The 27732-nt window shown below is 41.8% G+C and overlaps 1 protein-coding gene and 1 non-coding gene across 5 annotated transcripts in view; one reads left to right on the top strand and one right to left on the bottom strand.

The window, feature by feature from the left end:
- Sec24b (SEC24 homolog B, COPII coat complex component) overlaps positions 1-27732 on the bottom strand; it is a 77316-nt gene that overhangs the window by 44901 nt on the left and 4683 nt on the right. For 2 of the 4 annotated variants that reach the window (XM_055628110.1, XM_055628109.1), the window contains exons 2-4: positions 16438-17166; positions 9368-9511; positions 6128-6250 (exon numbers count right to left, since the gene is read on the bottom strand). In XM_055628110.1, coding sequence (XP_055484085.1) covers positions 6128-6250; positions 9368-9511; positions 16438-17166 — 996 coding nt within the window. The remainder of the gene's footprint in view (positions 1-6127; positions 6251-9367; positions 9512-16437; positions 17167-27732) is intronic. The other 2 variants (XM_055628112.1, XM_055628111.1) reach the window with 1 other exon arrangement.
- On the top strand, positions 20246-20352 carry LOC129692107 (U6 spliceosomal RNA). The gene has a single exon (XR_008722634.1). It is a non-coding gene; the product is annotated as a U6 spliceosomal RNA (small nuclear RNA).

Consider the following 27732-nt stretch of genomic DNA (forward strand, 5'->3'; position numbering starts at 1 on the left):
GAGGAGGAAGCTGCAGTTGGAAGGAAGAAGCTGCAGTTGGGAGGAGTAAGTTGCAGTTGGGAGGAAGAAGTTGCAGTTGGGAGGAGGAAGCTGCAGTTGGGAGGAGAAAGCTGCAGTTGGGAGGAGGAAGCTGCAGTTGATGCTTTCTGTACACTTTCGTGCTTGGACCAGGGGAAGGCTGTGGCCCTGAGCCTGACCCGGAAAAGGCTTTGCCATGTCCATGGATCTGAGGCACTGGGGTCCTTGACATGGCCGTGCTCATGTCAAACAATACACATTCACTTAGGCCTTCCTCTGCTCCCCACATCTCCCCCTTTCTTATTTCTGAGATGTTCACGATGACTCTCCATGCTTAGTCCAGAGGTGGTTCGCTGTAATGCTCAACACCAGACTGTAAGAATGAGAAGAGGGAAGAACATAACAGCTGCTGTGCCCAACAAAAGGGAAAGGAATGTTTTAACAGGTTGAAGAGATTGAAGCGTGAAGCTTGTTAAGGACTGTTTTGTGACATTATTAAGAGAAACAATCTTCCACAGCCTCTTGCATTCCCTAGGGTGTGCTGACATAACTGGGCCAAATCCACACTATCATTGTGGGTCCAAACAACCAGGGTCCAAACACCTCAGTTCATTCCCCAATTGTATCTGCTCTCACTATAAGGGATTGCTCTCATATGTGTCAGTTGTCATCTGTGTGACATTAAATTCTATCTAAATTTAATGACTGCAGCTCACCCCCCAGAAGTCAAAGACTCTAGGTAGTTACAGAAGTATTCCCCCAAACAAAGGATGCCATTAGTATAAACAGGTATGGAAGGAATTGACCAAGCCACTAAGTGAAAAAGCGGTGGCCTGGGGGCGTAGGTCCAGTAGGCTTTTCCCCTGACTGGACTTACCTGAATAGATATGATTACCAGACACATCAGAAATATAGCCGCAGGGTTATTTCCCAGCCCCAGGCCTCGTGCTCCCTCCTCCGACATTTGCATCAGCCTTTTTATCTGACCCCACGTTGGTGGTGTCGCCCTCCTTGAAGTTTGTGCAGGAGGCCTCCTCCTTGGAGACCGCTCGACTGGCTTCAAGGGCCACACTTTCGGTTTCTCTGTGGGCTCCAGTCTCAGCCTCTTCACACCTGCAACCAGGAACTTCACTGCATCCATAGCTCTTTAGGTGCCTTGAAGGTACCCAAAGTGGCTGTTCCACACCTTCAGGGAAGACACAAGAACACCCTCTTCCCCTCATTAGCATGGGGAACAGGCCAAACCATTTTCTTGTCATGACATCTTCCTACAGTAATTTAGGTTTTATTTCCCTGTCTATTAGGAACCAGTGCCATTATGTGGCCCTAAGGTCATTTCCCATACAGTTTAAAACTTATGTAGATAAAGCCCTGTTTGGAGACCTGGAAGGGGTGGAGAACTTCCCCCTTTTGTTTTTCTAATTGTTGCTTGAGCCATCTATGAAACCTTTCTATAACAGCCTGTCCCTGAGGGCTGTAAGGAATGTCCATGTACTTGTGTTGAGCACAAATGTTTTTTAATGCAGAACAGGTATAAGCAAGATTACTGTCTATCATGAAGTGCTGTAGATACCCCAGAACAGCAAATGAAGCAAGGCAATGAACAACAGTATGCTGGTAGCCTCCCTGAGAGAACAGGGTATAAACAGTATGATAACAGCTATCAACAGAAACACGCACAAACTGCACTCTCCCAAAGGAAGTGACATGAAAAACATCCATCTGCCAGAAAGCACTAGTCAGACCTAACATTCTGGTCAGAGTCGTCATGTATGACAGGCTGGACAGGACCACAGTGCACTGACTACTATTAGCCTGTTCTCAGAGAACGGCAAATTCCTTCTATAAAGAAGAGGTGTTTTGATGACATGGAACATGACTATCACGGGCTTTCATCGAGGCAGACTGCACAAAAGGGAAGCAGAGGGCGAGACCAAGGTGTCAGCCATGCATTAGCGTCAGCCAATGGTCTGAGGAGAGATGAATATGGCCAAATACGGCCAACATAGCAGGGACTCTGACATGGAAGCAAGAGTTTCAGGAGCACATGGAAAAGATGGTGTAGGTCTTGACCTGGTGCCTGACCAATGTAGCCATATCTCTAAGGCTTCCCTTACTCCTCCCACACAGGAGCATTGGCTGTAATTATGGACAGAAGAGAAGGCAAAATCACCTAAAACTATGCATACTGCAAAGAGTTAAGCTCACTGAATACATTGTGCATTGTACATCAGAACCCAAGGAAGAGTGGTAGGCAGCCATGACATTGCCAGCTGTCTGTGAAAATAGTTTTAGCGAAAGCAAGAGGTTAATACTGTATGACCTCAGGAAAAATAACCCTATGAGTGGATGTACAGTATATCTTTGCTGATGGATGATGAGAATCAAGCTGGCCTGAGTAATTAGCCAAAAGAGCATTATTAGGCATAGGACTGTTGCCAGAGCCAATGTTACTCTGTCCTGAGTATGGACAGTATTTACTTCTGGCTCTTTACCTCCCATTCCTGTAGTGTGTTCGAGTCCCTTTGAGATTAATTATGCCACTAATAGCAAAGGTTCACAACCCTAGATGAGGAATGCACAAAATGCAACTATTTCAAAGTCCTCAGCAGTTGGCAGAGGGCTCCAACAGAGTCATCAGTGATTTCAGGATTGCTAGTGAAAGGTATGGCTGGGTCCTGTCTGTGTACTTAGACTCAGCCACTTTTGCGCAGTTAGAGCCATCCCTAACCTCAGGAGTAATGTGGCATGGAAAAGAAAGGTCAGTGTCCTCTTCTCAATTTTGGGAAATCGGAGAAGGTTCTTGGGTCAATAAGCCTAGGTACAGGTCTCACACAATGTATATCTCCCAACTATTCTTGAAATCATGAAGAGTTTTGAGAAAATCCTTGTGAATTTCTAGCTGTTGAGGTATACACAGTTTATACTTTATCTAGCTATTGCCCCTTTATACTTTTATGTAGGTATTGCAGTGGAGATGCCTTTTGAATCTCTTCTGGAATAATTTGAAGGCACCCAGATCTAAAGACCTGTTCTTGAGATCACCAATGTTCACTGTCAGTTCAGAAGAATCAGGATGACTGATTTTAATGATGTAAGCCTTAGGGGTTTTCTCAGGTATGAGCTTGATAGCCTCAGCAACAAACTCCTAACACACAATAGGGCTGCTTTCATACCCTGGGCAAGTGTTGTACAGACAGACCATGATTAGGCAAGCAGGGAATAAAAGCAAACTTTCCAAGATAGCTAGGAGGTAGCCAAATGGTGAAAAGCAACTCTTTAAAGTCAACTATAATTAAATGAAAATGTGATGGTGGTCCTGGGGGCTGGGTCCCACTGCCTGTGCTCTTGAATCCTATAGCACCCTGTATTTGCCTGATTTCTTTCTTAAATGAAGATAGGGATATTCCAGAGCTTAATGGACTGGTCTACCTGTCTGTGCTGTAGCTACTTCTCCACCAAAGCAATAGAGGCAGTTTTCCCACTCTGAGTAGCCACTGATCTAGCCAGACAGTTTTCTCTGATGGCCAAGTGATCTGGGAGGAAATTTGCCACCGGGCATGCATTGTAGCACTAACCAGGGCTGCTAGTGAAAAGCAGCGGTCATGAGATACCCCACTCCTAGCCTTTTGTAATCACCTGAGGATTTATGGGAATAGCTACATCTTATATTTTACCTAAACTCCATAAAGGATTAAGTCCCTGGTGCAGTGTCCAAAGAGTATGGATTGAGCTACATAAAAGGACTCCCATTTGGCTCAGATATCTAAGCTGTGTAAGATCACAAGCATACTGGGCAGGATGTATGGCCTAAAAGCACCTTCATGCCCTTTGGCACCGGGACAACTAATCACAGCAAACTGAGTAATGGTGCCTAAGCCTTACCAGCTCCCTGGAGGCTGCTTGTTGCTGGCTGAATTGGCTATGCGGGAGGCCAGTGTGTCATTCCACAATTACTGACATGTCTGCCCTGGTATCAATAAGCCCAAGAGAAGCTTTACCATTTAAGTTCAGCTTCATTTCTGGGTGATTTTCTTTTCATAGTTACACTCAGTAAGCATGATTTGAAGCCCCCCAACCTTTGTCTTTATGGGACTAAGCTGTGAGTGCCCTTCTTTGGTTAGCATTGGGAATAACACTAGTTGAGCTTTTTTTTTTAATGGATCAAATTTCTTTATTTTTATTATTATTATTATTTATTATAATTTATTCACTTTGTATCCCAGCTGTCATAGCCAAACTTTGGGTAGAGGGCATGGAATTTTAGTTGAGCTACTTTAAACTCAGGTGTAGTACCAAAAGAAGTGTGGGGCAACTGAACCAGAACCTTAATTCCCCCCCCCCCCCCCACACACACACACAATCTTCATCTACTACCCCCAGGGTGAATCTGTCACCCATAGGTTCTAGCTGGTTCCACCTAAAGTAAATCCTATTGTGCCTGCTAACTTGGACCCAAAGGCTGGTCTAACTCAGGTGGCAGAACTGAGGTTCAGTCCCCCACTGCCTGAGGCTGCCTCATAGAGCTCATCAATGGTGCATTTTGGGAGCTGAGCTTTATTGTCTGTACTATCATTCACGGGAACTCTCAGGGTGACAGTACTGATTGTTTGAAGCCATTTCCCACTTGAGGTTGCTAATGAATACCGTGAACAGCATTTGCTAGCCCAGTGGATTTCTCTCTCAGCATAAACCTGGAAGGCAGTGTAGACCATGGGAAATGGAGGGTACAGAGGCATGCTTTTATTAAAATTTGAAATCCTTGTGACAGGAGTCACATGCAAATGTCCCATTTTTCCCTTCAGGGTATATAACTTAATTAAGGACTGCTGCAAAAATGTCTTGAAGGTGGCTAGTTCATATACACTCGAATCATACCCTGTAATATAAGTGTTTATGATTGATAGTCCCTATGTGCCTCATTATAGGTCTTGTCAGGATTTTCAAGGACCAAGTACGTAAGTACCTTTCCTGTCTCAGGGTCAACTATAAGGTCACACTGTAGCTTGAAAGAACCAGGTCACAAAATCTGGGCACAATTCTGGCCTCCAAGGTTTTTTTCCTTTTGGAGGGCAATTCTCTCTGTGCCCTTAAGGCAGCTATGTTAATTTGTTGGTAATTTTGCAAAGGATAGTTTAATTTCCTGTTGGTTTCTTCCTAAGTCCTGTACCCAGGAACACTCCTACAGCTACAACAACCCCATGGGCCAGATTACATTGTGCCTGGCCCTCACATAATTCTGTAAACCCAGTCTTGAATAGTGCCTACTCTCCTGGGCTGAGGCCAGATTTTAGCATGTTTATCCAATCAGAAAGGAGACCAACATTGCCACTGAGGATATGCTGAATAAGTCCTTGGGTATAGACAGGCACAGGCCCATAGGCTACCCAGGCTTGCTTGACCCCCTCTTGAGATATAAAAGATAAAGTCTCATGATAACGTACCATTTGGTTTGAATTTTGTAAATCACATCTGCTCCAACATGAGAAAACACTTAAAACCCTGAGTGTCTTCCTCAAATCTCTCAGCCTTACAAAGTTTGTGGTAAGGGAGTGAGATTATAACTCTTAAAGCTTGCTGCTGCCCAGACCCAAAGTGTAATCACCTGGGATTGGATATCCTCACCATTGAAATCACTTTCCTCAGGATTAGAGTCCAGGGCTTCAGGCAGGTCAGGGCAAGCCTGCCCTGGGAATTAAATTTGCCTCTCTGCCTCTGCAGATCCAACTCTCCAGAGCCTGCCCTCCTTTGAGGAAACAACCATGAATCCATAGAATCAACATATAAGAAGACTCTAAAAACTGCAAGTGAAAATGGAAATACATTTGGGTTGCTCAGCCCTATGTCTCTTAGCTTTCTCTGTATCTTTTCCCAAGTAATAATCAAACTCCCTATTCCTTCTCTGGGAAGCCAAGGGTACATTCGTCTCCTGAATACGTCTAAGAAGTATTGGAGTTGTAATGTTTTCACTGTGCTTCACAGTTCCCCAAAACTTCCTTCAAAGTATTAAAAAACAACTTCCCATCTCCAGATTCTACCTGGCCATGTTTTATACCTAACACAATTACAGCCCCCCTCCCTTTACCTTCATTTTTATCTTTCTCTTTACCTTTATTTGCGAACTTCTCTGGGGGACGTTCCCTCATCCGACCGATGCAAGTTCCCCACAGTCCAGGGTCTCTGTTCAGGCGCCACTTGCCACATCCAGCATGGCTAGGTACTGGAAACCTGACTGGGGTGACGCGGGAATGAAGAAACTACAGACACTGAAGAAATGACAGACACACATACAGAAAAGCTGAGATCGGCTGGGTTTTGCTCTCTCTGGTGGAGGGCACTTACTGAAAGACCCAGAAACTCAGCACTGTTTCCTACGTCCAGCAAGAGGAGGAGGGGTTAGCTAGTCTTGGTGGGAGTTGTCTGTAAGGAGCAATCTTAGGCTCCAACATTGCAGAGGGAGAGCTGAAGTTGGGAGGAGGAAGCTGCAGGTGGTGCTCTCTGCATACACTGTCTACATTCATACTCAGAACAGGGGAAGGCTTTGCCACTTCCCTGAGCCTGACCTGGGGAAGGCTGTGCCAATTCCCATGAGCCTGAGGGTCTTGGCTTGGACATACTCATGTTAAATAATACACATTCACTCAGGACTTCATCTGACCCCCCACCACCCCCCAGCTAACTTTCCCATTTTTCAGTTAACTAATGTGCGAGATGGAGTAGTTACTACCTCAAATGACTGTTGTTAGGATTAAGTCCTATGTCTCACTTGCTTACACATATGGTACCTGACACGAAGTAGATACTGTACATGCTACCACTATATTTTGAAAACATGTTATATATATTTAATCTGAAATGATTACCAGTTATTCTCTCTCAAAGTTTTTTTGTTTTGTTTGAGAGAGTCTCGTATAATCCAGGTTAGTTTCAAACCTGAAGTGCAGCTGAGGCTGGCTTGGTTTCCTGCCTCTAATCCCTGGCTTTTTCCTTCTATGCACTTTATACTCTGCCTTCCTCTAGAGCACCGGGATTCAATGACTGTGCCTCCATACCTGGTTCTGTATACTAACTCTTTAAAAAGCCAAGAAAAATAAATAAATAAAAACTAAAAAAAAAACAAAAACAAAAACAAAGAAATGGGAATATTTTCTAGAACTACCAAATATTTTTCCAGATACACTGGCTAAGATTCTCTGTGAAGGCTGGGAAGATGGCTCAGTGTCTGATAAAGTACTTGTGCAAACTTTAGCACCAGAGTCTGTACCCTCTGAGCCCATGTAGAAGGCAGGCAAGTGAAGCATCTGCCTATAATCCCAGAACTCAGGGAATCCCTGAGGTGAGTTAGTTAGCAGGACTATGAGGAACTGTCGAACTCAATAAGAAACCTTGCTTCAAATTAAAGTGGAAAGCCATTGAGAGACACCTGATACTAACTTCTATCAGGTTTACACACTCATGTGCACACATGCACAGCCTCACACAAGGAAACATGCACACACACATGCACACCACACTCACACACAAAAACAAAATCTACAGTGCCACCACGCTTAGCTTCACAAAAAGATCTGAAAGCCCCGGTATACTCAAGTCTCCTACTTACTTTTAAATCCTCTCTAGATTATATATTACGCCTAATACAAAGTAAATACTGTATAAATACTTGCTCTGCTGTGTTGTTTAGAGAACAATAACAAGAACCACATCTGCATACATTTGGTACAGAAGCTTCATAGGTATTTTCAATTTATGGTTTATTAAGTCTTCAGAACAGAACTTAGGGTCTGGATGGCAGTAATGATCACATGACAACCCCCCCCCAAAAAAAAACTCTAAAGATGGAGCACTGCACAGCTTCCAAAAGCACCATTTATGCAGGCTACAATTTCCACAACCACAGTATTCTTGACTCACATAAGCAATTAGGTTCTATAACCTAGATCTACTCAAAGGCAAAAAGCAATCTGCTACTAAAAACAACAACAACAACAAAAAAGAATAATTAAAGGTTACAAATTCACAGATCTCCAGTACTACATTTTTATGCTACTTATGCAAATAGCTGATCTTAGGTAAATCAAGAGTTTGTCAACAGCCAACAACGGTAAATGTTATATATTTTAGAAAGAATATATGACAGATTTGAATTAAGAATTTTTTTGCTCTGCTACTTATTAACCTGTAATCTTGGGTAAATTACTTCAACTCCATGAATCTCACTTCTTTAATCCGTAAATCAGAGATTTGTGCCATATGATTTAATATGGATATTAACTAGATAAAATATATCTTTATATATTTACTATCTTGAATAGTCTAAGTATCCAATAAATGGTAGGAACTTCTTTCTAAAATGTACTAGGAAGAAATACTGTGATTGTATGTAGCAGAGTACAATGTAAAATGGTAACTGAAGACACCAGCAATGTAGAAGACACAAGAAAGATACTGGGGTGGACAGGAGAGGAGAACTTAAGTTCATGATTAAGCTAAGTCTTCCTACCACTGTTCCCTCTGGAAGCAAACACTTAGAAAGAGCAGTGAATACTTTGGACATTGATTCCTTTCAAATCAAATAAGGAAATATAAAGCAAATAATCTCAACAATTAACAGAAAGACTTCTGTTAGCCACATAACAGAGGTTGTGAAAGCAGCCTAAGGATTTAGTGCCTTTTCTGAAATTCAGAACATAACAGAAGAGTTTTTCATTGTCAAGGCTAGAGGTTGTCTCACATATTAAATACAGTACTTAAAATAGTTCAAGTGAACTAGAAATACAAATTCTAATCAAATGAAAGACAGATTAGCCAGAAACATCAGTATTTTGGCATTTTTGCCATGTAGAAAGTAACCAAGAAGGACAACGTGGAGAAACACCATCTATACAGCCTATGTCCAATCTGTCACTTACTTATCTCAGAATATTAAATAAACTGCATGGTCTGTCAATGATGCAAGCAGAGGGTACAATTCTACCTTGACACCTCTCATCCCCCAAACTGTAGATGATTCACAAATGACAAGCACAGAAATCTTTAAACAAGACACAAAGATTCACTAAATAAGATGATGATGGTTGATTTATCCTAAAAAAAAAAGTCTATAATGGTTTAAAAAGGAAATTTAACATCACAGATAGAAGAATTAGTAACCCAAATTATATAAAGTATCTAATCAACAACAGAAATTATAAACTAACATAAAAAACTAAACTGTCAAATTTGTGTTTGGATTATAAATTACTTTTTTCATGTTTTCAGTTAGTTACAATTATCCAGTCTGACTTTGTCAAATCAGCTACTGAGACATGAGTATGTATATACATAAAATGAGCAGCTCCTCACATACCTTTTGTCTGCATTTGCTCTGGGGGTGGGGGGGCCGAGGGCATAGGCCCAACTGGGTGACTTGGAGCAGGTGGCATTCTGGTTGATGAGGGTCCTTGCAAAACTGTGGATACTACGGAGCTGGGCTTAGGGAGTTGGACATTTTCTGTAACAGGACAAGACAGAGAGTCTGCAACTGAAGACAAAACCATTTCATTCACAGCAACAAACTTGAAACATGTTAAATAGCTTTACTAAGAAAATGCAATGGTTCTGAAGTCCACAGAAGCTCCAGTGCCACCACACTGATTTGGTATCTAGAAAGAAGACAGTCTAAACAAACCATTTCCCCCAAAAGGGGAAAATGAGTCACCAATGTTTTAATAATTTGTAATGACAACTTTTACCAAAATATTTCAAGATGTCATTACCTTTTCAGACAAAATGAAATGCCGTTTTTCTTTATAAACTAACGACCGCTGCTATTAATTATTATACTGCACAATAGGGACCAAGGTAAAGTGAATAAAAGTAATGAGATCATCAGATTACATTTCGTCTTTCTTTCAAAAAACAAAAAAGCAAAGTTATTTTCTCACAATGGTGAAGGGTAGCCGTCCAAGAACAAGTTGTCTTGGTGTTTGTTTTTCCTGAAGCTGGAAATGACCATCTTCCCTTCACTTTCATATGGTCTCTGTGCACACCTCAGTGCTAACCTTCTTGTAAATACCATTCATACTGGGTGTAGGCCCACCCCAATGACTTCACTTGAAAGCAATTGCCTCTTTAAAGACCTTACCTCCAAATACAGTTATATTCTGCCTTGGGACTGTATTAGGACCGTGCACCTCAACTTAAACTTATGAATCTGGAGGGGACACAACCTGTTCCCTAACAGATTTATTTGATGTTAACTTACAGTGTACAACTGAGGAATAGGGGCATTAAAAATCGCCAACTCAGCACTTTCTGTGTCCCAATATATGGCACTTCTATCTTTGGTCACCACTTTACCCCTTATCTTAAGAAATACCTGAAATTACTGAAAATATACTAAAAAGACTGCTGGCAGCATTTATAATGATAAACAGATGTAACAGATCTAGTAATGCATCCTGATCATTCCTAATCTGAGCTGACTAACCAGTATTTCTGGTGTGCAATGACATTTTCTCTTTACTTTGACGAGCATATTATTGAATGTCTTTTCTACTTAGATTAGGCATTTAGGAAAGGGCATGAGAGACTTCTGAAGAGATGGTAGCAGGCAGCACCTTGGATGACCAAGTGATATGCCAGAATAAGAAAAAACAGACTCTGTTCCAAAGAGAAAAGAACTTTGAAAATTTGCAAGCAGCTGGCTGGGACAGCTGTAACATACAGAGAAAAGAAATGCAAACCCAGGCAGGTGACAGCTCCATCCAGGTGAGGCAAGGTGAAGAAAAACAGAAGCCTCGTCCAAAAAGTAAACCAGGTAGCCTTACCCTCAGGACAAGCCCAAAGCTTTCACAAACCCCAACATCAGTTACAGCTCTTCCTTGGGCAGTGACTTTTCCCGAGAGATGCTCAGCAGTGGTAGGGAGCTGCCCCAACTCAGAGTGCTGTGCCCAGGGGCCACCATGAAAGGAAACCCCTCTTCTTGCCATGTTAAAGGCCAATCGTGTCTACTGTTTCTAACCAGACACCCCACTTCAAATGTAACTAAGCAAGGGTCTCACCAAAATACTAGGTTGAACATCTAGAATGAAGTATTTATGATTCAGAGTAGTGAAGAACACTGGCAGGATGATCTTAAAGATTAACCACCCAGAGAATGCTGACAAAACCATAGTGAGGGTATGGTTTTGTGGTAAGCAGTGAGTACACACATATATACATGCACAAATATGGGTGTATATAAATTAACTTAAGTCTAGGGCTAAGAGAAATGTAGGGACCTGGTATCCAAACAAAATGTGTACTACATACTATTAAACATACAAGCTAAGTTGGGTACAACAGGGAAAGGAGATGGAAGATAGTCAGAAAATGGCTGCTTTACCACTTTTAGTAAGCAGACTTCCACTGTAGGAGACTGAAGACTTCACCATCCCTAGTCACCATTTCTCAATGCCTGTGCCACAGCTTCAGAAGAAAGTTGTGCAGCAAAGAATGAAAATCATTGCCTATGAGAAACAGGTCGTTGCTTAAGAGAGAAATCAGTTCATAGTGTCTCAACTACATGTTATTATTTGCTAGAGTGCTATATATCTAAAATAGGAAACAGTCATCTCTTGGGTCTTCCTAGTCAAAACATAGTATATGAGACACAACCTTCATAATGTGCTCAAATGCTGGCTCTTCTGCCCAGTCACACTAGGCCAACAATCAAAATTTACATTTTTATTAAGATCCATGTGATTCGTGCATGAAACTTGAGAAGGACTTCTTTAAAGAAAACATACCAACTTGGGACAGCTTTGTTTCTAGGTGTGGCTATCTTCCGTTCCATTACGTCAAATTTTTCTAAGAACATTCAACCACCCATTACACCCTCCTACAACAGTGTTTCTGACTATTTCACATCTTCATCCAGCCTCAGTATTGTCAGTTTCTCATTTTTACTGATCTAGTAGCTATTCTGGGTTTCCTCTGTGACTATTACAGTTTTCTCTTAGTTGTGGTCTTTTCCACACCAATTTGTATGTGTCTTTATATAACCAGAAAAATACATTTTCCCCTCCTACTTTCTAGTTTGTTTCATTTTATATTGCCTTTCAAAGATAAGTTTTCACTAGACATTACTTGAGGTTTTCATGCTCACCTTTCATGGCTAGCGCTATGTGAGCTTTCTTTATAAAATTTGACCACTCCAAAGTTCTGGAGATGGTCGTTTCCTCTAAAGAATTTTGAAATTTTACCTTTTTCATTTAAGTATTTATTTTGGCCACAATTTACTTCTTATACAAGGAATTCATCCTTCAGATTGCAGCTAAAATGTCATTTCATGAGAGAAAACTCCCCTAAAGCACATGAGTAGTAGGCCAATGTGCCACCGTGGGCCTTCCAAGGACTATAACCCTCTGCTTCTTGCCACTCAAATAGCAGGTTTGCACCTGTTGTTGTCTAGTGTCTGCTGCCCCAAGTGGATTACACACTTCCAACCGAAGAAACTCATCTTTTCACCCAGGATTATCTCAACACCGGAACCCTTGGCACAACTGGCTTTCTAATAGCTAATGGGTGGTGACTAGATCTACGAACACTAAGGATCAGAGAAGCATGCCAACAAAGAGTTTGTCCTTTTCACAAAAGGAATGTGACTGCATCAGAAACACATAAACTGCCACTATATAAAATACAGCTAAACTTGAGTTGAGTGTATAGCCTTAAAAGATACTATAGCTGGTGTGATGCACACATTTTATTCCCAGCATTCAGGAGTCAAAGGCAGACAGATCTCTGAGAACACATCTTTTTTTTTTTTTTTTTTAATACTATAAAAGTAAGGCCAGTGTAGCCAGAAGGATGGCCCAGCAGTTAAGAGCACTTGCTACTCTTACAGAGGCTCTAGGTTCAGTTTCCAGCATCCACATGGTGGCTCACAGCTGACTGTCATTCAAGTTCCAGGGTATTCAACATGAACCTCCACAGTAGCAGGCATGTGCATGGTGCACATGTATACATACAGGCACATACTCATGCGCATAAAATCAATAATTTTTGCTGGGTGTGGTGGCACCATCTGCAATCCCAGCACTTAGCAGAGGCACGCAGAACTCTGTGTGAGGCCAACCTAGTCTACACAGCAAGTTCCAGGCCAGCTAATACTACACAGTGAATCTATCGGTCTCTCAGCCTCTCAAAGACAGAAAAGGTAACCCCTATTTTTTAGCTCATAAAATTCTCTAGGACCTGGAAGGAAATTTCTCGGCTAGCACTGCTGCCCTCATTCAAGCTGGAGTTTTGTCATGCCACCCGAGTCTTCTTTTCCCTCATCAAGCTATACCTACTGCTCTCTAAGAAAGTGCTGTTTTCTGTTCTCACACTTCTCTGAAGTAATCGTATTCATTCCCTTGTGGCTTTTCCTCCCTGAGTCCTGTATTCTCCTGGTATCTCTACCTACCACACTGCTGACAACTGTGTTTCTGAGACACTAATAGAATAGTACCATCACCTTGCACAGAAGAGCTGATGGCTGAAGACTAGGGGAAGATATCTATGGTTTTCCTCCATTAACGCCTCAGAAAAATAATAAAAAGAAAATTGGGGCTGGAGAGATGGTTCAGTGGTTAAGAGCACTGACTGCTCTTCCAGAGGACTCGGGTACCCAGAACCCACATGGTGGCTTACAACCATCTGTGTTCCAGTCCCAAGAGATCTGATGCCGTCTTCTGGGCTCTTTGGACACTGCATGCATATGGGGCACAAATATGCATGCAGGCAAAACACCCATACCTATGAAATAAATAATTAAAAATCCCTCACCTATCCCACATCATAGCTGCTAGAAACTAGAAAAACTGTCCAAAGTGGACCTCTCTCATCCTCAAGGTTTAGAGGAGGGACACACAGTGAAAGAGTGTGACATTCAAGAATGGCTTTAGAAATCGGAAAGGAAGAGTAACAGAGCCAACTAGGCTGTTCTCCGCTCACAATCTGCAATCGTAAAAGGTGCCAAAGAGGAAATTGATTTCCTTTATATTACTTGCTTTTTTTTTCTGAATATTTTTCCAGTGTGGCTGCATAACGTATTTCTAACTTACATTTCTTTGTCCTATATAACCATCTCCTACACTATTTATTTGACTTTCTTTCAGATATATCATCTAGATGTCAACACAGAGAACAATATCAAAGACTATTACTTGGTGCAGTAATGTTTTAAACAGGGTACACAGTCATTTTTATACAAGCTGTTTAGATGTTTCTTTTATAACACTACACAGAAAAATGTCATTGCAGATACTACTACTTTATCATATGCTATGTATATAATGATTCAAGAAATAGTCAAAGTAATTTTGTTTAATCAAAATAATGTTCGGTAAATATTTCATCCTGACAAAAGAGTTTATTTTGCTAATTGTTTATGTGCATGTATGTGAGTGTGTATTCATGTGGGTATACATGCAGGAGTATGCATGACAGGACAACCTCAGATGTTTCTCAGGGGCTATGCAGTTGCATTTTACAGACAGTCTCCCACTGCCACAGTAGAGCTGATCCTGAAGGCAGGGGTGCAGGCAAGCTGGCTCCTGTTGTGGCATAGACAAGGGAGAGATGACCTCCCCATCCCTTTGCCCCTGCAGCAGGTAGGAGAACTGGCCTCAGGGTCAGGAGAACAGGAGAGCTCTGGCCCTGCCTTTGCCTGCTGTAGCACTGTGGGGGTTGGGTAGAGGCCACACCTCGCTTAAAGTAGTAGCACAAGTAGGTAGCCCTTATGGCAAGACACCAGTGAGCAGGCATCAGTGAGCCTGCCCAAGGGCACAAGAGCAGAAGGGCTGCCCCTGACCCTTGCCAGCTGTGATGGTGTGGGTGCAGGAGAGCTGGCAGGCTGACCAACTCAGCTACCTCCCAGGCTTAGATTCAGGGCTTTGAGCTGATGCACCCGAACATCTATCTCTTCTATGAATTGCTGGAGTATGTGAAAAGAGCTGGTCCTGCAGATCAAAAGCCACAGGATCCCCATGACAGAGGGCAGCAGCGGGATATCCAAGAGGCATCCCAGTAAGGATCTAGTACTGATTGTGCAGGAGAAGCCACAGGCCTCGAACCAGACCAGTGAACACAATGAACAATGACCATTGCAATGAACATAAGCAAGTAAAGATGTGGGACACACTATGACACACTACATGATGAGATGTTTTTTATATTTTGTTTTGTTTATCTTGTTTGCTTGGTTCCCCCCCCCCCTTTGGGGGAAGGTTGCAAGGGTAGAGGACAGATATGAAGGGATGGGGAAATAAGTGGGATTTGGGTAATGATGTGCAACTCACAAAGTTAATTTAAAAAAGATCCATTTCCACTGCCCCAGCAATGAATAAGAGTATCATCATTCCTGGCCTTTAGCTTTTTGTTTTGGTTTTTAACCTCAGTTCTGGGAATCAAACTTGGGACCTCACACTTTATTGACTGGGCTACCTCCCCCGCCTGGTACCTTGATAATTTTTTAAATCATGTGTTTTGTAAAATTTGTTTAAAATACACTTTAAACGTATACTAGATCACTTGACCAAGACTAGAGAGTCATCTACAGAGACAGTTTTTAACTGGGATAAACTAATGAAAATGTAAAGTTCAGTTTAAGTTAACTAAGGACAGCACTGCAAACACACTGGACTCTAATGAAATCACCTAAAATCCTAAGGCTGACCCTGACCTGCAGTGTACCAGCATAGGTTTCTATAAAGGCCAACAAGATAGCACTGAAGGTCTTATCTCCATGTTTTGAATATGACTTCACCAACTGCCTAAAAAAACTAGTTATCACAATATTTGCTTAATTCAAATGTACAGTTCAGTACTACTCTAAATTTCTAATTAAAATTTGAAATACTCTATCTACCTTTCTATACTGCCCTTAACATATGACTGAGTAGATGGTTATAATCTAAAGACAACACTCAGAAAACTACCATGGCGTCATCAGCTACCATTCTGTGCATGAATTTTCTTTTTCTTTTGTTCTGTTTGTTTGTTTGTTTGTAAACAGGGTTTCTCTGTGTAGGTCTGGCTGTCCTGGAACTCACTCTGTAAACCAGGCTGGCCTGCTTTAAAACAGACTCTTCAATCTATCCAAGGCAATTCACATTAAGGACAAGTACTACAAATGTATAAAAGACATCAACAAACACTGACTGACATCTCAATCGAGGCACTGAAACCAGGCTCTGAAAACAGACCACCGGGGAGCTAACTATCAATGAAGGCACAACAAGGGTCTGGGAAGATTCAGTAAAATACCACACAAACACACACAAGCAAATATAGTGCAATAGTGAGCTAATTTCTAATTTCCAATGTTTCTATTAGGAAATACCATTTTAAACAAGACTGGAAATGTTCTGATTGTCAATCATGTTTTGGTGGATTTCATACTCAACTTACCACTATTTGTTGGGTGGCTGTTGGCCGTAGCCAGGGATCCCATTTGGTTTCGGATGAGGCTGTCTTGAGCTGGTGGAAGGCCTGGAGCTGGCCATGGTAGAGAACTGTATCCTGAATGACTCTGTGGCTGCTGCTGGGAAGGTGGAGGTCTTGACGGGTAGGTAATAGCTGTGCTTGGACCAGAATATGATTCTTTCACTGGCCTGGAAGGCGGAGCACTCTGTGAGGTATACATCTGCCCATATGGCTCACTGGCAGACAGCGAGGGATATGAAACATTAGGATACACGACATTAGACACAGTTGAGATAGGATAATGACTACAGGTAGAGGGATATCCCTGAGAAGCAGCAGAAGAGTTGGCAGAATACGTGGCAGGACTACTGTAGCGATTGCCAAAAGAGGAATAGGGCTGGGAGGCACTCGTATATGAATGGGATGCTGACGCTGGAGCTCCTTGGAAAGATCCTGGGGTGGATCCTCCCATGTGAGGGGCAGGAGGACCTCTGCCATACATCTGCTGTGTTCCGGGTTGGTTTGCTGAGCTGGGAGTCCCCACACTTTGTGATGGTACTGTATACGGACGAGAGTAGTAATTGTCACACTGGTTATCCAATGGTAAGGAGGACATTTTCCCAGGTCCTTGAGAGTAATGTCCTGAAGGAGCCATATAGTTTTGATGAGGCAACCCATAGCCAGATGGAACTTGCATTTGACTCTGTGCTGGACCTGAAAAAGGAAACCCACTATTTATAGTGTTGCACAAAGCATTGACGTATAAATAGCTCCCATCTAAATGTTGACCCAATTAACTTTCTTCTCCATACTGCAAAAGATACACATTACCACAGGCTCATCATGTAACTAGACTCCAAAATGACCCCTAATGAGTTCCACCTCCTGGTACTATAAAACCCCTGAGTAGTCTTTGCTCACCTTGTATCATCTACATGAGCAATAGCAAAAATGTTGGCACACTACTTCCTGCATTAGCCCAGTCTTAACTCTAGTGTTCCCTCTTTCTCTAAATAACTCAGTCTTGAATGAACACAGACAAGCAGAAAGCCAAGTGGTAAGGAAGAGACTCTGGCCAACAGCCAAAGAGAAACTGAGGCCAATAATCACATGATTATACAATCATGCTTCAAATTCAATGAAGTCTTGAGATAATGACAGCCCAACCAATAGCTTGACTATAATCTGTGAGAGACCCAGATTCAAAAACATATAACTGATTGTCTCCCAAGTCAATGTTCCTTAACAAACCATGACATAGGGGCTGGAAAGATGTTCAGCAGTTATGAGCACTGGTTACTCTTCCAAGAGGACCTGGGTTTGATTCCCAGAACCCACATGACACCTCACAACTGTCTATAACCCCAAACCTAAAGGACAGGATGCCCTCTTCTGGTCTATAACCCCATATTTGAAGGCCATGGCATGAAGGAGAGCTTTGAGTTTAAGGCCAGCCTTATCTATATAAGAAGTTCCAGGCCAGTGAAACATACATATCAAGACTCTGATGTAAAACAAAGGGGGAAGAGGCAAGGAGGATAGGAGAAAGGAAGAGGGGTAAAGGACAGCTTAGCCAAAAGTAAGGATGCATGAAAAAACTGTAAGCCATAGAGAATCCCACTACTTTGTAAGCTATTTTTAAAAGCACAAGAAGAAATTTAAATGGACAGTACTGCTTCCAGAAAACATGCTTTATTTAAAAAAAAAAAAATTGTGCCAAGCATGGGATATCACCCTATATGTTATTCAGCAATGGGTACTAGAGTCCCCCAAACCAACACAAGCTATTCCTGATGCTCTCAGCTGCCCACTACAACTAAATGAAGACACAACACACTTTGGTTGCAGGTCAGAGGGAAATCAATCTGGAATTAAGCAGCAAACTTCTGGCTGGCTAGCTTTCACACTACCAGAAGATGCTGTGCTGACTGCTGGAGGGAAAAGCACATCAGCAGTATTACCCTGCGCTAGCCTCTGCATGCCACCATGCAGACCTTCCAGGCAAGATGACCATGGGAAACAGTGATATGATGCTTACTAAACCTTCCTGATGTGATTTGATCTTATTCTGTCTGAGGGAACTGTAAAGCTGGTCGGAAGCCCAAGGCTGGGAAGGTCATCACCCTTTAGGGAAAATCTACTTTCACTGGTGGGTTTTCTGTTTTGTTTTCCTTTTATGTTCTACTACATAGCTGTGGATGGTCTGAAACTGTGTAGACCAGGCTGGTCTAGAACTCAAGAGATCAACCTGCCTCTGAAATTAAAGGCATGCACCACCACACTGAGCTTGTTTTTGTTTTGAGGCAGTGTCTCACAACATAGTCCTAGCTGCCCTGGTAGAAACTCATTGTATAGACCAGGCTAGCCTACTTTGGAACTCACTGATTTGCCGCTAAGATTAAGCACTTGCCACCATGTCCAGGCGACTACTATTGTTTTATTAGATCATGTTGTCAAATATCTAAGTATTTAGGTTTATACTAAGATGAGAGCTACTCTCTCTCAACCTTGATCTAAGAAATCTCTTCTGGCAGTAGCAGCATTAATGCAGACTCATATCTAGCCAAAGAACTAAGAATGAGTAATTATTGACTAAATAGTGCATCTGCCTTACCCCATCCCTCCAAAACTCAAAGAACATCCTGGAAGGGTAAAGATAGAAAGAATTATAAGAGAAGGCTGGAGAGATGGCTCAGAGGTTAGGAGCACTGGCTGTTCTTCAAGAGGACTCAGGTTCAATTCCCAGTACCCACAGGGTACCTCATTAAACTAATGCCCTTTTTTTGTTTTTGGCCTTAGTGAGCACCCAGCATGCAAATGGTACACAAACATACATGCTGACAAAACACCCATATACATAAATAAATAAAAACTTTTTTTTTTTTTTTAATGTAAGAGCTAGGGCTGGAGAGATGGCTCAGAGGTTAAGAGCACTGTCTGTTCTCCATAGGTCCTGAGTTCAATTCCAGGCAACCACATGGTGGCTCAGAAACATTTATAATGAGATCTGGTGCCCTCTTCTGGCATGCAGGTGTATATGCATAATAAATAAATGTAAGCTAGAGGATGGGGCAGAAACTGTGAAATGCGGTCTTCTGGACATGAGACAGCTGTTGTACTCATGAACTCACAGCAATTGTGGTTTCCTGATCAGCATGCCAGCACGGATGGGAGAGGGGCTTAGGGCTGTTGATGGAGACAAGGAAAGAGAAAGTGTTCTGGTGTGTAGCCCCAGCTAGGTTTCCCATGCTCCAATACATAGATAGTCTCACAACCCATGAGCACTTGGGCAGCATTCACTGGACTCAATGAACAACAACAACAACAACAGTGGATATGAAGAAGCATGAGGAGGTACAGGAGGAGAGAAAGAAGGTGAACAACACACATATATACATTTTGAAACTGTCAAAGAATAAATATTTTTAAAGTTTTAAAAAACTCAAGAGAGGAATCCACATCCTTTGGTACTTGTTTCTTCTTTGCCCTAACTATGAAAGTAACAGAATCAGAGTCTACTAAGTGGTGGAGCACAAGCTAAGGGCACACAAGCCTTGGGTTCGGTACCCAACACTGTGGAGGAAGATAGTGTTAGCAAGCTATGTTAAGAATATAAAGTATAAAGTAAAAGTCCCTTTTTTACTCGGATAACTAATCTACTACCCAGGCACACCTGGAGCCAGTGGTTTTCTGTATTCTTTGGATGAATGAACTACAACTATTTTTTAATTTAATGTATCCTACACACTCTTCTGTTAGCATGTATAAATCCTCGTTTTAAAATACATATATAGTGCTCCCTTCGGCAGCACATACACTAAAATTGGAACAATACAGAGATGATTAGCATGGCCCCTGCGCAAGGATGACACACAAATTCGTGAAGCGTTCCATATTTTTGACAACTAGGAATAGTGCTTCCTCAAGATCCAGGTATACCACTCCTAGGCATATACCCAAAAGAGGCGCAAGTACACAATAAGGACATTTGCTCAACCATGTTTGTAGCAGCTGTAATAGCCAGAAGCTGGAAACAGCCCAGATGCCCCTCAGTGGAGAAATGGATGCACAAATTGTGGTATATCTACACAATGGAATATTACTCAGCAATAAAAAATAAGGAAATCATGAAATTTGCAGGTAAATGGTGGGATCTAGAAAAGATCATCCTGAATGAGCTATCCCAGAAGCAGAAAGATGCACACGGTATATACTCACTCATATAGACATATAATATAGGATAAACCTACTCAAATATGTACATCTAAAGAAACTAATCAAGAGGGAGGACTCATGCTAAAATGCTCAATTCCTATCCAGAAAGGCAAAGAGAATGGACATCAGAAGAAGGAGAAAAGAGGGAACAAGTCAGAGGACCTCTGAAAGGCTCTGCCCTGCAGACTATCAGTGCAGATGCTGAGACTTATAGGCAACCTTTGGGCAGAGTGCAGGGAATATTATGAAAGAAGTGGGAAACAGTAAGATCTGGAAAGGACAGGAACTCCACAAGGAGAGCAACAGAACCAAAATATCTGAGCACAGGGGTCTTGTCTTCCCTGAGACTGATACTCCAACCAAGGACTATGCATGGAGATAACCTAAGACCCCTGCACAGATGTAGCCCATAGCAGTTCAGTATGGGTTTCATTATAATAGAAACAGTGACTGTCTCTGACATGAAATGATTGGCCTGTTCTTTAATTTCCTCCCCCTGAGAGGGAAGCAGCATTACCAGGCCACAGAAGAAGACAATGCAGCCACTCCTGATGAGACCTAATTGACTAGGATCAGAAGGAAGGAAAAGAAGACCTCCCCTATCAGTGGACTTTGGGAAAGGCATGCATGCAGAGGGTGGAGGAAGGGAGGGATTGGGACAGGAGGAGGGAGGGAACCACAGGGGGGATACAAAGTGAATAAAGTGTAATTAATAAAGAATGAAAAAATACATATATAAAGGATTTCACTGTAGGTGAAGTTTATTAAATCATCATCAACAGACATCATTTCAGAGGATGAACTTGTATGATAAATTAAGAGGATAGGTTTCCTACAAAGCAAGGTGGGGAGGGGAGTGTTTTGAAAACTGGCCACTATGCTGAGCATTGGGAACTTACCTGTAGTCCTGGCACTAGGAGCCTAAGACAGGAAGATTATGAGTTCAAGGCCAGCCTAGACTACGTAGCAATAGATTATCTCAAAAAAAAAAAAAAAAGATCACTGCTATAGCTCTTTCCAAGGACTACCATTCTTTCCAACAGTAATGCTAAACAATGCCTCATATTCCCAACACTAACACTGTACTCTTTAGCAGCATGTGAAGTATTCTAGAAAACAACTAGATTTATTTATGTGTATGAGTGCTATGCCTGCATGTATGTACATGCATCATGTGTGTGCCCAGTGCCCCCTGAGGTCAGAAGGTAGTGAGTCTCCTGGAACTGAAGGTATGGATGGCTGTAAGCCACCATGTGGGTAGGCACTGGGAATTGAACCCTGGTCTTCTGTGAAAATAAACGCTGTTAACCACTCCCTACCCTCCTTTCTTTCTTGATAATAAGGATCGAACTGAAGGCCTCCACATACCTGGCAGGTATGCTGCGACTGAGCTAACAGGGACATTCTTTGTAGCCTAGGCAGGCCTTAAACCTGTGATCCTGCATCAGTCTTTCAGGCAGCTGGATTACAGCTCCACAGCACAGGACTAGTTGCTAAAATGACTCCATTCACCATCTTCTGTGCCTCAATTTTTGTTAAGGTGGGTACAATACTTTGCCTTTAAAGAGCTGAAGGCCCTTATATGTAAGCATTTAGAAAAGTGAGTTTAATATAGAGCAAGTTTAATAATGCTTATAAATGTTTCTGCTAACAAAGATCAATGCCAGCATTAATGTGGTTATCTATGTACATGTAAAAGCTATGAGCACTGGCTGCTCTTGTAGAGGACTCAGGTTCAATTCCCAGCACCTATAAGGCAGCTTACAGCCATCTATAATGCCATTTCCAGGGTAATCAGTATCTTCTCTAGCCTCCAGACACTAGATATGCATCTTGTGCACATAAATACCAACAGGCAAATACTGATACACACAGAATAAAAAATTTAAAAAAAAAAAAAAGTACCTATGTGTCACTACAGGGCTGGAACTGAATCAAGGGCCCAGATGTGGAGGAAGCTGGTAACTGAAGTCCCTCTGTGCTCTCTGCACTAAATACAGCTTCCTTTAGCCAAGCAAATGGCCACATGCCCCAACAACAGGATTCTAGTCTTAATTCCAACTATTTTTCTTTGACTTTGGGGCAGACCTTAATTATCATCCCCATCACCCCCAACTCCATCAAACCCAGGGCCTTGCACATGCTAAGTGCATGTTCTATCACTGAGCCACTTCTCCAACCTAATTTTTCTAGTATCTAGTTTTCCTACCATACTTCAAATGAAATAATATCAACAGCAAAAGGTTCATACTTTTAAAATTCACTGTAATATAAATAAAAAGAATCACTATATTTCTTGTCATAATAATATAAAAAATATCTGCTCATAAGAGATAAATAAAAGTTACATTTTGTTTATATTAAACTATTTGGGGGCATGTATTATATATTTTATAATCAACACAAGGATAATTTATAATAATATAATTTATAAGTAATAATGTAAGACAAATATAAAATAATATAAACAGAAATAAATCACTTCCATAATTCAAAGTCTAAGTGGAGAACTATACATAATTTTACTAAGTTAACAATTTACTCCCCTATAGGTCATTTACTTAATCACAATTCATCTGAAACAACTTATTTACTAAAATAAGCAAAAACAAATCTCAGAAGTCTTTCATTACCTTGACAATAAAATGTGAAAAACCCCACACATTTATAACACATAAAAATATGGCTCACTTCCTGCCATCATAGTTTTCAGAACTGAACAATGAAAGGACAGCCCAAGTCAAAATCTATTTAAATATCTATCCTCTGCTTAACTGCTGACTTGGCTCATTCCTGCACATGGTACAAGAATGGAAAATACTCACATCTCTGTACAACTACTCAGTAGCACTCCCTAAAAGTAGGGGTACACTGTACCTGCTGACACTAACAGTGAATGACTCACCAGAAGCCACAGGCTTTCAGGTTCATTCAAGAAAAGCCAGAAGAAAGGGGAACAATATCTAATCATGATGGGGTAGGGGTGCGAGGCTCCTTTTCATTACTTATTCAGTATCACAATCTAAATAACCCAAATGGTTGAGGCACTTGCTATGAAGCATCATGACCTGAGTTTGATCCCTGGGACCCATGTGGTAAGAGAACTGATGCCCCAAGTTGCCAACTGACCTACCTACCTACTCTCTCTCTCTCTCTCTCTCTCTCTCTCTCCACTACACTAAATGCAATTTTAAAAATTGTTTTTGTTTTTTTTTTACTATGTTCAATGAGACATATGTCCATGCCCTAACACGTGTCTATGTGAGGCTACAATGGCAGAGGAGAATTAGGTCTGTATGTGGCATTAAGGTATTAATCAGATGGCATCTATTAAAATAGTTCTATTATCCTTAACTATCTAGAGAATTAGAGCCTGGTACAGAATCTTCAGGGAAATACTCTATGGTTGGTTCTTAATACTGAGAAAGTGGGCCATGAGCCAAGGAATGTGGGCAGCTTCTAAAAGCTGGAAAGGACAAAGAAACTCTCCAGGACCATGGAGGGTATGTGTCCTGCAGAGGCATCCTGATTTTAGCCCAACTGGACTTCGCACTCACAAATAATAAATTCAGACTCTTTCAAACACCAATTTGTGGCAATCTGTTATAAAAAGAGTCAAAGACCCTTCCTGACCTGACTCCTGTGTCACAGTTTAGCTTGCTGTCACGAGACGACCCTCAGCTGGCAGACCTAAGCACACCAAAATACTGAAAGTCCTTTACATCCCATCTTCAAGAAACCGACCGTTTCTTGAGTTTGCTACAGTGAAGGTCACTTGCTGATAAGAAGTCAAAGGAAATGCTGGCCTGGGGAGAAGATGTGCAACATGCAATCACAAAAAAACAGCACAATGGGCTTGACCCCAGAGGCCCAGAGGCTGATGAGCACAAAAGCTAAAGTTGGCAAAGGTTTCTGAGGCAGGGCAGTGTGACACCCTCTGAAAATGAACTTCCTCACCATCATTATGCTTCCACCCCTCTTATGTCTACCAGGAATCTTCCAAATTCTCCTTTCATCTGCCCATTTCTTAGCCGTTCTACAGCTCTCAGCCCAGCATTCCCTAACACTGAGCAAATGCAGCTTAGTGCTGCTTCCATAGTATCCGAAAGTCAAAAGAGAATTCCTTTGCCTTTTCCAGCTTCTAGAAGCTGCCCACTTTCCTTTTCCTTTTCCTTTGGACAGGTCTAATTTCAAACTCTCCAAGTGCAAAGGCTGAGTCGCCTTTTCCAAGGCCTGGGGCCTGCCTCATAGAACTCATGACTTTGAAAATCATGAATGCTAAGTTATCACCAAGTATTTCTATATCTGGCACTTATCAAAAAGTGTCAACAAAATACTTAGAGAGGAGGGCTGGAGAGATGGCTCAGTGGTTAAGAGCACTATCTGCTCTTCCAGAGGTCCTGAATGCAATTCCCAGCACCCACATGGTAGCTCATAAGGGGATTTGATACTCTCTCCTGTCATGAAGGCATACATGCAAATAGAGTGCTCATATGTATAAATAAATAAATCTTTAAAAAAAAAAACTTAGAGAGAAAAAACATGAAACTTCAAAAATGTCTCCTGAAGTTCTGGAAAGCAATAGACTAAGAATGGGTCTTACTTGGCTAAAGCCAAAACAGGCCTCTTCTGTAGATTCCTAGTAGCTTCATCTTCAGAACACACAACTCTTTCTGCTATTGAACGAATTACCCTTTCAGCCATTTCAGAGCCCTTTTGTCTCTCTCAAGTAGGAACTGCTACAGTTCTATCATGCCAGATCAAACTTTGTTTAAGACAGGGTTTCTCTATATAGCATGGCTGTCCGGGATATTGTTATGCACATTAGTCTTGAACTCATAGAGATCCAACAGCCTCTGCCTTGTCAGTACTGGGAATACTGAAAGGTGTGTATGTACCACCACACCAGGCTCAAATCACAAGCTTACCTGAACAATCAAAAGTCTAGCCATTTTTTACTTAATTGGTTATTATTTTTTACTTTTTCGAGACACAACCTCACTATGCATCTTTGGCTGGTCTGAAATGTACTATTTACACCAGGCTGGCCTCAAACTTTCAGAAATCCTCCTGAGTGCTGTATGTGGGGCAAGTGCCAACTTGCCTAGCTTGTTCATCATTTTACATACAGCTGAAACAAAACTTAACCTTTCCCATAAATTTTCCCCTACTACATGTTAAGACTGGCTAAGCAAGGCATGACTTCACAACTGTTCCTCTGTACTTGGACATGGTTTCTTATTACTGTTTCAGGTGCTTTTGACACATAATCCTAACTCACCCTCTGGCAAGTTAGCTGGCAGAAACTTTCCAACAGTGGACATAAAGAGGAGTAAAGGGTAGGAGACAGACTAAAATAAGTGACTAAAGTGATCAAAGCATTGACTAAGCTCTAAGTGTTAATACAATAAGGGGAGTAAAGTTGTTAGTGGCTTTCGGAATATTCTAGAGCAAGAATGAAATATGGAAGCAAATTCAGTTATTCAGCTGAGTACCTATTACAAGCTGCTACTGGGAATATAGCGAAAACACACACACACACAGTCTGTCATTCAAGAATTTATAACCTGGTGTTCTAAAGAAAATGAAATAAAAGGGATTCTCAGTGCTAATTCCCTACCAGGACAGGGTTCTTTAAAAATAGTACCTCGTTCAAGCTAATCCTCTCAAAAGCTCTACAAGGCAGGTATCACTAAACTCTGAAGCTCAAAGATGTTAACTAATTTTTCTCCATAAAGCTTGGACTGAATCAAAGTCTGCAAATCTGCAAAGTCCAAAAAGTTTTACACCTCTGAGCAATCCCAGGTAGCAGGCCCTATTGCAAACATAGCCTTCCTCAGGCTGATATGATTCTATGTCCATCACACTGCAATACTGACTATGAATGTGTCTCACTTCTAGAAAAGTCCCTTCAAGACTGTCCCACTTCAGTGTATTTCCCATCCAGCATATCTGGACGTAGATGGAGTTTAAAAAGGAAGCTGGGCTGGAGAGATGACTCAGTTAAGAGCAGTTGTCTTCCAGGGACCTGAAATGATTCCCAGCACCCATGCCAGAAGATTCACAATTATTTGTAACTCTAGCTCCAGCTCCAGAGAAAAGTGATGCCTCTGACCTGCGTGAGCACCTGCATTCACAAACACATAACCACCCACTCACATTAACAAAAAAATAAAAACATCTTTTTGGAAAGTTATTTTAAAAGAGGAAGTTAACTGAAATATTGCTAGGGACAATGAATATGGTTCACAAACAACAACAACAACAACAACAAAAAACAATAGCTATAAACTCAGAAACCTGAGAGGTATATGTAAAAGGCCCAACAAATAATTAAAACCATACATTATAATAACAATTTATCATCATCACAGATAGATGTCTGCGTATATGCAGAACAAAGTCTTTAAGATCTTTGAGACTGCTAGTCAGCAGCTTAGCAGGAAAGAAATTCTGTATTGAGATGAGCCCATGGAGACTGGAGAGAGAAGCGCTCTCCCGAGGACCTAAGCTTCTGGGCAGCCAGATATGCTGCAGTAATCAGGAAGAACTTAGCTGCACGGGCTGGGGACATCTGCATCAGTCTTAAGTTCTGTGTGTACTTCAGAGCTGACAGGTCTCCTAGAGCCCACAGCCAGAGAGTATTTCCAAGTCAACAGTCTGTCTACCTTTCCAAAAGAAAGTCTAATAATTCCCACTGTTTAGCCTCTTTGAATCATTGACAATTGAAAGGCTAAGCCACCAGTATTATCATTCTGGGAAAGGGAAGTGGTATGCTGTTAAATCTGGGTTGTGTCCCCGTCACTTTCAGGTCAAGTTAGTTGGGAATTGAAAGAATAAAGCCCTAGCATAATACTGTCAACACTATCTTACAAGACTGGAGCAGTGCAGGGTCAGAGGCAAGGCGGGACAGATGCCCAGCAGCAGGATATCTGCTGCGGTTGGGCGCCTAAAACACTCTGGATAAGAACCGGGTACGTGACTCTACCCACATCTGCCTTCCCGCCTTCCCTGTTCCGGGTGCGTGACTCCACCCACTGCCTTCCCGCCTTCCCTGTTCCGGGT

Source organism: Psammomys obesus, unplaced genomic scaffold, assembly GCF_907164565.1.
Source record: "Psammomys obesus unplaced genomic scaffold, mPsaObe1.curated_primary_1811, whole genome shotgun sequence".
Taxonomy (NCBI): Eukaryota; Metazoa; Chordata; class Mammalia; order Rodentia; family Muridae; genus Psammomys; species Psammomys obesus.